The sequence below is a fragment of the Symphalangus syndactylus genome, chromosome 15, assembly GCF_028878055.3.
Source record: "Symphalangus syndactylus isolate Jambi chromosome 15, NHGRI_mSymSyn1-v2.1_pri, whole genome shotgun sequence".
In the NCBI taxonomy this organism is placed as follows: domain Eukaryota; kingdom Metazoa; phylum Chordata; class Mammalia; order Primates; family Hylobatidae; genus Symphalangus; species Symphalangus syndactylus.
Window position 1 is genome coordinate 91,641,135 of NC_072437.2, and position 12,239 is coordinate 91,653,373.

Consider the following 12,239-nt stretch of genomic DNA (forward strand, 5'->3'; position numbering starts at 1 on the left):
CTAGCATGAGTGTTAAGGAGAAAAGAATGATTATAAATTATCAATGTCAAAATATGATTCTTGAAGATCCAATAAGTTTAATTTTTTTTTTCTTAATAGAATTGTTGTTAAGGCAAATGACTTTGGGAAGATAATTTAAGAAAGACTGATTGGTAAGTAATTTAATGGAAAACCTCCACATTCTAGTTCTGATAATGTACGGTAATTTTATAACTGAAACAGACAGGAAAAGACCAAGTGTTTCTTTCAACCTCCAAGACAAATATTTTTTTAAGCTCTGCTGTTTCTCCAAACAAGGTAAAGATTAATTTGAAGTATAAACCTGGCTTGAATTTGATGAGATGATGCTAGGAGAAGTATTCATTACAAGAAGCCTTGCAACTTCTTGGAGCTTGGCATCTGGAGCTGCCAGGAAACTTGAAAGTAATTCCTGTTGAATCTGTCTTGTTCAGTGCCATATCTCAGAGATTATAACAGTGCCAAGCACAGGAACTTCCCCCAAATTGCCAGGAAATTCCCACAAATCTAGAATTAATAGTTCTAATAATCTTTTGAATAAGCTTACATCATTAACTAAAAAGTTACCTAGTATATTTCATTTGTCAGAATGATCAAAAAAGCAGTATGTGTTAATATGGCAAGGGACCTTAAACAAAATATAGCATGACTAGCTAGAATGTGCCCGTTCAGATTTTACCTCATTTAAAAGAAAGTGTTGTTTAATTTGCTCTGATGCATTGTAATCTTGTGTAAGATTATTGGGCATGATAAATGATAAATGCCACCAGGAGTGCACCTGTAGCCAAAACTTATTAGCCTGCTTTAGCAAGGGAGAGCTCACGCCAGATGAAGTATGAGGTATCTCGGTAAGAAGAGAGCAAGTTCTTTATAGGGATTTGGCTTGGGCTGAATGATTCTGAGGAAAGACTAGGGGAAGTAGAACAGATCTGGATTGGATATTGTCATGAAGTGAGGTCAGTTTGGGAATTAGGTGCTTCATTATTCCGTTTGGGAGAAGTGAAGCAGGGCTGGGTTCTCTTGGTACTGGCCATGCTACCGATCTGTTAGGGAAATAATAATATGATTATCAGTGGGATTCATTTCACTTTCTCATTCCCTCCTTTTGGCCAGATTCAGGATATTCAGATCATTGTTCAATGAAATACAGATCTTTACCATTGCTAGGAGATAGGAGATTATTAAGACAACCTCATCTGTTGTTACACTGAAGTCAGTTCTTTATGTATACCTTTTGTTATTAAGGTTAGCTGTTGAGTCATCTGAATGAAAAATGGCTGTACACCTTTAAGGTTCTGGAGGTCACATTTGAGTAATTTAACACTGACAAATGCTGAGAGATTATTAACAGAGTTTGTATTCTACTTCTAAGCCAAGAGCCATGGTCCTTAAGTGTGTTTTTGGTGTTGACAGAAACTTTCCTAAGTATGACATCATAGGGGTATCTGTCCTGTTTACTATTTTTAGTTTACTATTTAAAGAGTTGCTTAGTAGTTAAATGTAATTGCCCAGGAACTAGAGGAAGCTGAGTTGCACCCAAAAGAAAGTGGCTACAATCTCAACCATTGGTTTGATTGCGTTATTTTAGTTAAATCACGAGCAAATTGTAGCCTGACAAGAGACTCATACACACAGTGACTAGGGATACACAAAGAAATATTATGGGTAAGGTCTTACAGGTACCGTTGTTGGAGTTAACAAGTGCCTGTTAACAATTCAGAAATTTAAACCAAAGGAAAGACAATAGCTTGGACACAAAATAAGAGCATACAAATTAAAGCATGATAATTTATGGTTCTGGCCATCTAGATCTTTGTTCCATGGGTCCTGAGTAGAAGCTGTCTCTTTCATTCCTCTTGATCCAGAAGTCTTGGGTAGAAGCTGTATCTGTCTCTAAGATCATCTTCTTCTGGAAGATTCTTAAGAATGTTTAGTTTGAGGTCTCTGGCTGGGGCAGACCTTTAGTAATTTGAGGATCTGTTGCGGTGCTATAATTCAGAGCCAAGGTGTTTTACTGCTGCATTAGTTGTTAACAGAGTCTGGCAAAGTCATTGGAGCGTGTTCAAGTGCAGTCTTTGTCTAATGATGCTGCAAAAATAGCCAGACACCTAATCTATGACCATATACAGCTGATAGTTGTTTCCATAAATGATAAGATTCAGCAGCCCTGGAAAGTTATTATCTTAACTAGAATTAATAGAATGGAAAAGACTGGATCATCTATTGGCATACAATACACAGATTCAGTCAGTAATTATGCAGGGGGTTAGACATATTATGAATAGTGAGGAATTTGACAAATCTACGTGGCCCTTTAGTTTCTATCATCAAGTGTACCTTGATTGTCCATGATTAATAAGGATATTGAAATCTAGAAACAAAAATCAAGTTGAAGTAGTTATTGTACCAGTTTTTGTATATGAGCATGAGTTTGCCTTTTTTCAACTTAAAGTACATAACCATTGAAGATATATTCATTAATAAAATTTGCATATAATTGATTTATAGAGCCCAAATTTCTCTTGTGATTTACCAAATAATTTAGCAATAAGAATTTTTATAATTTTGAATTAAATAACATTGTAGTAATGTTGACCAAATCTAATTATTTCTATTATCCTTCCTTTTTTAAGGTAAAGGAGTAAATCTTTGTATTACCTCGTGGCCATTCCAGAAAATTTAAAGATGTTTTAGGCGTAAAATACATTTTATTAGCTTTGTTATTCTGAATTTGAGACCTAAGTCTAGAAGAGTTTTAAATGATACAATTGTTAACCTGAATCATGATATCCAAGGTAAGAAATAGTTGTAGGCAGTTTTTGAAAATAAAGCAAGAACAGCCAGGTGCAATGGCTCATGCCTGTAATCCCAGAACTTTGGGAGGCCGAGGCAGGTGGATCACCTGAGGTCAGGAGTTCGAGACCAGCCTGGACAACATAGTTAAACACTGTCTCTACTACAAATACAAAAATTAGCTGGGTATGGTGGTGGATGCCTGTAATCCCAGCTACTCGGGAGGCGGAGGCAGGAGAATTGCTTGAACCCGGGAGGTGGAGGTTACAGTGAGCCAAGATTGCGCCACTGCACTCCAGCCTGGGTGACAGAGCCAGATTTTGTCTCAAACAAAAATAAAAAGAAAGAAAATAATGCAAGAACAATAATTGTTAGGACCTTTAATTGTTTTAAATAATGAAATATTATTAAAAATGATTTAAAATATGGCTAAGGCCCAAGAACATATATTTAAGAGCCATCTTTTTTTTTTTTTTTTTTTTTAATCTTTTGCTTTCTTTCCCTAATTGGAAATACTGTGGTCATTAAAAATACCAAAGATACCACACCAAAGCAACTTAGGCTGTTCATGTAACATCTCTAAAGCATTCGGACCAAACTGGTTTATTATCTTGCACAGCCACTAAGATTTTATGTCATAGTCCAGCATTCTCACTGACTTTTCCCCCTTAATAATCATCATACCTCAGCATGCAATGGCAGTTGTTTGTGATCTTACACATTATCACATATTTAAGATAATTAAATCTTAGACCTACACATTAGCCTTTAGGTAATTCACAGTTCTTACTATATAACTAAACACAGTGATTATGATTATTTCAGCTGTTTTGTTTTCCTTAAAGCATGTCTTTTTCCATGAAAGAAGTAGTGTACCACTTTACAATCTGGTGCAAGCTCCTTGATCTGGTTGACTATTCCAGAATATATTCCTATCTTTGCAAGTGAAAATTTAATTCTCCAGAACAGGCTCCTACACAGAGCTTAAACCCTAAACCACATCTGTTGACAATGTAATCAATATATAATGATTTTATACAATGCAGAGCTAGTCTAGAACTTCTAGCTTGCAAAAGTCATTTTGAGATGACCAAAGGTCTCCTGATTAGTGATCCCTTTCTAAGTGATTTGTTACCCATCCCCACTGGAAGCTTGTAAAATGTAAAATGTACTGTTTGTCTCCACTTTTCTGAAATAATGTAGATATTATATCTTGGGATAGGCCTATTTTCATTTATTTGTGATGGGAATTTGGTAGACCCTTCCAGTTTTCGAAATTATGTCTTTCAATTTGGAAGTTTTCTTGAATTGCTTGAACTGCTCCTCCAATTTTCCTATTTTTCTTTTGTCCCTCTCTCACTTTGTCTCTTACTATTCTGTTCTAGGATATCTCCTCCACTTTGTCTTCCATTCAGCCATTTCTACTTCTAGCAGTATCTTATAGTCTCAATTCTCTGCCATTGCATGATTTTGCTACGTAAGTCTGATTGGTTCTTGGCTTTCTTCACTGTCAGCTTCTGATTTTGTTTTCTTGGATCCTCTTAATCAGCTACTTTTTGTCCATTTGCTTTCTAGTTTCCACATTTTTATGCTATCTTCAGTCTCAGTTTTTATCCTTATTGTCCTTATGTCCTTTAAAAATTTTAAAAATTCCCTTTACCATAGTTTTAGTGGAGGTGGGGTTTCACCATGTTGGCCAGGCTGGCTGGCCTCAAACTCCTGACCTCAAGTGATCTGCCTGTCTTTCCCTCCCCAAGTGCTGGGATTACAGGCGTGAGCTACCACTCCTGGCTGAATTTATTCCTTTTATCTTACTGTATGTTTATACCCTTTAACCACTTTTCATTCACCCTTTTGCCTCCCACTTACCTTCCCAGTCTCTGTTACCTATTTTTCCACTCTTCCTTCACGTGTTCAAATTTTTTTTTTTTTGGCTCCCACAGGTTAAGTGAGAATGTGCAATATTTGTGTTTTCGCGTCTGGCTTATTTCGCTTAAGCTATTTCCACCATGTTGACCTCCAGTTTTGTCCATGTTGCTGCAAATGGGATAATTTCCTTCTTTGTATGTGTGTGGTTGAATAGTATTCTATAGTGTATATATACCACATTTTCTTTATCCGTTCATCTGTTGATGGACACTTAGGTTTATGTCTATCTTTGCTATTGTGAATAGTGCTGCCATAAGCATGTGAGTGCAGGTATCATTTTAATATATTCATTTCTTTTTGTTTTAGTGGATACCCAGTAGTGGGATTGCTGGATTGAATGGTATTTCGATTTTTAGCTTTTTGAGAAATTGCCATGCCGTTTTCTATAGTGGCTATACTAGTTTACATTCCCAGCCACCATGTGTAAGAGGAGTTCCCTTTTCTCTGTGTCCACACCAACATCTGTTATCTTTTGTCTTTTTAATGAATGCCATCCTCACCGGGGGTAAGATGGTATCTCATTGTGGTTTTGATTTGCATTTCTTTGATGATTAGTGATACTGAGCATTTTTTCCATATACCTGTTGGCTCCCTGTATGTCTTCTTTTGAAACATATCTATTCATGTCCTTTGCTAACTTTTTAACGGGATTATTTGGTTTTCTCCTGTTGGGTTGTTTGAGTTCCTTTTATATTCTGGATGTTAGTCCCCTCAGATGAATAGTTTGCAAATATTTTCTTCCATTCAACAGGTTGTCTCTTCACTATGTTATTTCTTTTGCTGTGCAGAAGCTTTTTTGTGTAATAAAGTCTCATTGTCTGTTTTTGGTTTTGTTGCCTGTGCTTTTGAAGTCTTAGTCATGAATTCTTTGCCTAGATCTTCTGCATGTGGCTATCTAGTTTTCCCAGCATCATTTATTAAAGAGTGTGTCCTTTTCCCTGATACAAGTTTTTGTCAGCTCTGTCAAAGATAAGTTGGCTATAAATATGTAGCTTTATTGTTGAGTTCTTCATTCTGCTCCATTGGGCTACTTATCTGTTTTTCTACCAACACCATGCTGTTTTGGTTATAGCCTTGTAATGTGTTTTGAAGTCAGGTAATGTGATGCCTCCAGCTATCTTCTTTTTGTTCAGGATTGCTTTTGACTATTGGAGCTCTTTTTTGGTTCCATACAAATTTTAGGATTATTTTTTCTGACTCCGTGAAGAATGACATTGGTATTTTGATTGGGATTGTATTGAATCTGTAGATTTCTTTAGGCAGTATGGTCATTTTAACAATATTGATTCTTCTGATCCATGGGCCTGGGATGTTTTTCCTTTTGTTTATGTCATCTTTAATTTCTTTTAACAGTGTTTTGTAGTCCTTCTCGTAGAGATTTCCATCTCCCTAGTTAGATTTACTCCTGGGTATTTTAATTTTGTTCTAGCTTTTTAAGTGAGATTGACTTCTTGATTTCTTTCTTGGTTGGATCATTTTTGGTATATAGAAACAATACTGATTTTATACATTGATTTTGTAACCTGCAACTTTACTGAATTTATTTGCCAAATCTAAGAGTTGTTTTTGGTGGAGTCTTTAGGTTTTTTTTTAATACAAGATCATTTGGGAGGCTGAGGTGGGCAGATCACTTGAGGTCAGGAGTTTGAGACCAGCCTGACCAACAAGTGAAACCCTAACTCTACTAAAAATACAAAAATTAGCCAGGCATGGTGGTGCATGCCTGTAATCACAGCTACTCGGGAGGTTGAGGCAGGACAATCACTTGAACCCAGTAGGCAGAGGCTGCAGTGAGCTGAGATCATGCCACTGCACTCCAGCCTGGGCAACAGAGCAAGACTCCATATAATACATATATATATATATGTATATATGTATATGTATTATATAGAGTCATATCATCAGCAAAGGGAGACAGTTTGACTAACTCCTTTTGAATTTTGAGGCCTTTTATTTATTTCTCCTGTCTGATTGCTCTACCTAGGACTTCTAGTGCTATGTTGAATAAGAGTGGTGAAAGTGAGCATTCTTGTCTTCTTCCAGTTCTTGAAGGAAAGATTTTCAACTTTTCCTCATTCATATGATGTTAGCTGTGGTTTTGTCATGTATGACCTGTATTATTTTGAGCTATATTCCTTCTATGCCTAGTTTGTTAAGTATTTTTATCAAATTTCTCAAGTCTTCAGAATCTAGTTTAAATAGACTTTCTGAAGCCTTATCTTGTCCAGCTTCAAACCTTGAACATACATTGTGTTGTCTCCTCTTTGTCTAGTGCTTAGAACACTATTCAGGTTGAGCACCTCTCATCCAAAAGTCAGAAATCCAAAATGCTACACAATCTGAAACTTTTTGAGCACTGGCCTGATGCCACAAGTGGAAAATTCCACATCTGATTTTATGTGACAGGTCGTGGTCAAATGCAAGTGCGTAACACACCGTTGATTCTGCGTCCTCAAGGGAGAAAAGGTATTCTGGTGATGCTACTGTGCTGCTTAGGACTACCCTGAACACATTTTTTCACAATATTAATTATATGCCTTCTTTTTTTTTTGAGACTGAGTCTCACTCTTGTCCCCCAGGCTGGAGTGCAATGGCACAATCCTGGCTCACTGCAACCTCTACCTCCTGGGTTCAAGCGATTCTTCTGCCTCAGCTTCCTGAGTAGCTGGGATTGCAGGTGTCCACTACCACGCCCGGCTAAGTTTCGTATTTTTAGTACAGACGGGGTTTCACTATGTTGTCCAGGCTGGCCTTGAACTCCGGACCTCAGGTGATCTGCCTACTTTGGCCTCCCAAAGTGCTGGGATTACAGGTGTGAGCCACCACACCCAGCCGATATGCCATATTTTTTTACTATTAAGTACTTAAGTGTAAGAAAATAATTAGTTATTAGTAGCATATAAATTCAGAGTCATGAATGATGGTGATGCCAAACAACCACAGATGGTTCACAGGAGTGGCAGAGATAGTGACACTTTTGCTTTCTGTTGTTCATTGTACACAAACTTTGTTTTATGCACATAATTATTTTAAATATTATATAAAATTACCTTCAGGCAATGTGTGTATGGTGTATATGAAACGTAAAATGAATCCTGTGTTTAAATTGGATCTCATCCCCAAGATATCTCATTATATATGGGCAAATATTCCACAGTCTCCTGAAAATCAGAATTTCGAAACACTTCTCATCCCATGCATTTCAGATAAGGGATACTCAATCTGTATTGTAACCATTCATTTAATCTGACTACTTCCCTTGGATCATTACTGACATTAGTGAACAAATCTTTTTCATCTCTTTTGTGTCTTTTACTAAAAAAATGTGTGCACAGAGAGATAAATTTGCCATGTAAACCACATAGCACTATTATATTATGTTGTAATTATATTAGGTGATTTTCAAGAGGAGGTTGCCTTTTTTTATAATCAAATATCATTTATAATTTATTTGGTATTATTTTTCTCCATTGCACATTTCTTTCTCATAATCTACTTTTATAAAGTAAAAAACATATAATTACTTGGAGTAGGGGAGAAGACTGATTGAATATTAGAATTTTTTTAGTTCACAGAGAAGAAATTGTCATATACCACCTTGGGCATTTTTAAATAAGAGAAAGTGGTGGATATTAAGGAGGTGAATAGGTAAATCTTTAGTTTAAATTATTTTCTTTCCCACCACTCTCTTTCTTAGTAGGGGGTTCAATTCTAGGATGTAATTCTTAAACAGTAGATATAATAGAATGTATTATACCCTTGGATTGACCATCTGGTTAAATCAATAACCCTGCCCATGAAAGTGTCTAATAGACTATTGTGATTCCAATTTTGTTTTATTTTTTTGTCCTTCTTTTTTCTTTCAGAAACCATTCAGACAGTGAACATTAAGTACAGATCCTCTTAATGTCTTTTTCATATAATGAGTACTCATGGTGCTTTACTAGATATATGCTGTAAAATTGATTGTTATAAAACGAATTTTTTTCCAGAAAAATAATGTTGTAATTGTGATTTCTTTTCCCAAGTAAGGATTTGGTATAAAATATGTTGTAAAAACAAAGATAAAGCAATGTTAAGTTTTAGTAATAATTTAAAATAATAAAGTATTAAATTGACTTAAATTAATTGATTTTATAAAGGCTTATTAATTTGTTCACTTAAACTGTCTCACTACAGAAGTCTCCAGTTCTATCACCTCTGCCCTTCCTTTTAGTATATGACCTCATTGCCACTTTCAGGAAAAAAAACGTATCAAAATCGGAACTCCCCCAGCTTTTTGTGTCTGTACCAACTTCTTTCCATCTGTATTAGTTCCTTTATCTATCCTTTCTTCCTATTACAATGGAATAGATGTTTCTCCTTCAAGCCAGCGAGCAAAGACCCTGAAAGCTTGTTCTCTGGATTTTTTTCTCCTCTCCTATGTTGTCATCTCTTTTTCTCTGGATCCTTTCTGTCAGTGCTTATCACATTCAAGTCTCTTCCATCTTAAGAAATAATAACTCTTTAACCTTGTGTATTACTCCAGCACCTGCCTTATTTTTCGCCTTCAAAGAATTGCTTACATATGTTGTCTTAGTTTACGTATGTCTCATTCACCCCTCAGCCTTCTGCAATATAGACCCTGCCACCACATCGCTGCAACTATTTTTGCCTACTCCACTATCCATTGTTGACTTAATCATTACTAAATTCAGTAGATACTTTTCAATTCTTACTTTACTAGACCTCTGCAGATTTTTATACTATTTGCTATTGTGCCCTTTTTGAAAATCTTTTTCTTGACAGTCCTTCTCTTTGCTCTCATTGAACCTACTCTTGAGGCTTCGATCACTGTGTCATGCTGATTCCAGTAAATCTGTATCTTCAGCTTGCTCTTGAGCTTTAGTGTTTATTCCGCTTGCCAGCAGCTATGCCCACTTAGATGTCTCACTGGTCCCCAAAACTCAGCCTACACAGAATGGAGCTATCACCTACCTGTTCCCTCAAAGCTTTTCCTCCTACCTGGTTTTTAATTTCAGTGAATAATGCTGTCATTACTTTGTTGCCTGTGGCAGAAATCATTGTCTTTAACTTCTTCCTTACCCACAATAGTCAATCATGAAGGACCCTGCTTCTTATCTGTCTGTTCTCTGTAGTAACCACCATTCTGCAATAGCCATCATCATCTCTCACTGAATAATTTTAATACTAATTACTTGTAACTGTTCTCTCTGCCTCCTGTCCTTATTTACTCCCACTAAGCATTCACAAGGCAGCGAAAGATACATTTTCCAGATAAAATATAATTGATATTCTCTTGCTTAATAACAACAACAACAAACCTTTAAAGGAGCCCTTCTTGTTGTTCTTGGCATGAAAAGACTTTTGTGTTGTGGTTCTTGATTTTATCCCCAGCCTAATCTCTAGTTGTATACAGTATCCAGTCTCCCTCAAATGCTTTTTCTCTTGCCTCATGTGACTGCATCTCTCTTAACTGATACACACACACACACACACACACACATTATCAAATGATCAGAGTGTGATCCTGGAACCCCTGGGTGTCTACGAGATCCTTTCAGAGGGTCTGTAAGGTCAACACTATTTTTGTAATAATACTATGATATTATTTGGTTTTCATTCTCATTCTAATGAGTGCCTAGTGGATTTCTTTCAGAGGTGATCCAACATGTGATGATGCTATTCCGTTGCTCCGATGGCTAATGGATATAAACTTCTGTAGTTTTAAAAGTTCCCATTTTAAAATTTGTATAGGGTATATATTGATAGATATAATAAACCAAAGCTCGTCAGGGTCCACAGTAATTTTCAAGAGAATAAAGGGGTTCTGGGACCAAAAGGTTTGAGAACAGCCATTTAGGCCTTAGATGGCATTTTCTCTGAGGAGTCTTTTTTTTTTTTTTTTTTTTTTTTTGAGAGGGAGTCTCGCTCTGTCGCTCAGGCTGGAGTGCAGTGCCGTGATCTCAGCTCACTGCAAGCTCCACCTCCCAGGTTCATGCCAGTCTCCTGCCTCAGCCTCCCGAGTAGCTGGGACTACAGGCGCCCGCCACCACACCCGGCCAATTTCTTTGCATTTTTAGTAGAGACAGGGTTTCACCGTGTTAGCCAGGATGGTCTCCATCTCCTGACCTCGTGATCCGCCTGCCTCAGCCTCCCAAAGTGCTGGGATTACAGGAGTGAGCCACCACGCCCGCCCTCTGAGAAGTCTTTGCTTGGGTCCTCCACCAAGTCCCCTTTGAGTAACCTTTTCTGTTGCACTTGCCATATAATAGCACTTAACATATTGTATTATGGTGCGTTACTTATCTTTTTAAGCCAATAGACACAGAAAACTCTCTACAAGAAGGAACCTGTTGTATCCTCAGTACCTAGCACAGTTCTGGGTACATAGTAAGTGTTCAGTAAACACATGTTGCGTGAGTGTCTTTGAAAGTCTTTGGAGATGACCTAAATTATTTATTATCAAATTATGATTACTATAACATGTTTTAAATTATAACCATTTTGTGCCTTAGGGACACATTCATTTCTTAACTTTTCTGACCCACTAATATCTGAATAGGTTTTAGAAAGCAGGTTTTATTTTATATGTGTGTGTTATGTTCATACATTAGAGCAGAAGGAATCTATTACTGGAAGTCAGAAGCTCTATATCTCAATCTATGTTTTCCATAAGTAACTGTGGAGCCTTGGAAAAGTCTTTTTATTCCTTTGAAGCGAACTTCCCTCATCAAATAATGAGACTGGACTAGGCTGTCTAAAAAGTTTTTCCTTGTACGACATTGTATGATTATATTGAATGATGTCAAATGTGTATTAAACATGTGATTTATATTTATATTTTACTTTATAAAAATGCACATAAATATAGATTTATCTATATATTAAAATAACTTTGTTTTTACAGGAAGGATGATAAAGACTATGCTTTAAAACAAATAGAAGGAACTGGGATCTCTATGTCGGCATGTAGAGAAATAGCAGTAAGTGAAGTTCTTTTTATCATCATTATTATCAACTGACTTATGAGTACCAACTATATAAGGCTCTGTATTGTATTTGTCATATTAATTGAAAGTTAGTGAATATTTTTTATATCAACTCTATGTAGAAAAATATTATTTATTAAGGAGAAGTAAAGGGGACATGTAGTTCTGTCTATATAAACTCTTTATTTGGGGTAAATTTCAGTTGTTAATATAAATACATGTTTTCCCAATACCTGTACTAATAGTAAAGGGTCCAGTTATTTCATTGAGAGCAGTAAAAGTGGCATGTTAGTCCATAGAAAATTAGTATTTTTATTTTAATAGAATGAGACTAATGTCATTAGTTATGTCAAATTAAAATGAGGTTGTATTATTTGATTTTCATTGCTTGTATCTGTTCATTTGAGTATGTAAACATTTATGCCCTTTTATTTTGGAAGCATAGTTTTCCATATTGTGATTAGAATCTCATTTTGATTCCAAAGGGAAGTAGTCTTTGGGTTAATG

The 12,239-nt window shown here is 36.2% G+C and overlaps 1 protein-coding gene across 4 annotated transcripts in view; it reads left to right on the forward strand.

The window, feature by feature from the left end:
- The window catches only part of CDK8 (cyclin dependent kinase 8), a 149,813-nt gene that overhangs the window by 70,956 nt on the left and 66,618 nt on the right, over nt 1-12,239 (forward strand). For all 4 annotated transcript variants that reach the window (XM_055243989.2, XM_055243990.2, XM_063619252.1 and 1 more), the window contains exon 2: nt 11,651-11,726. In XM_055243989.2, coding sequence (XP_055099964.1) covers nt 11,651-11,726 — 76 coding nt within the window. The remainder of the gene's footprint in view (nt 1-11,650; nt 11,727-12,239) is intronic.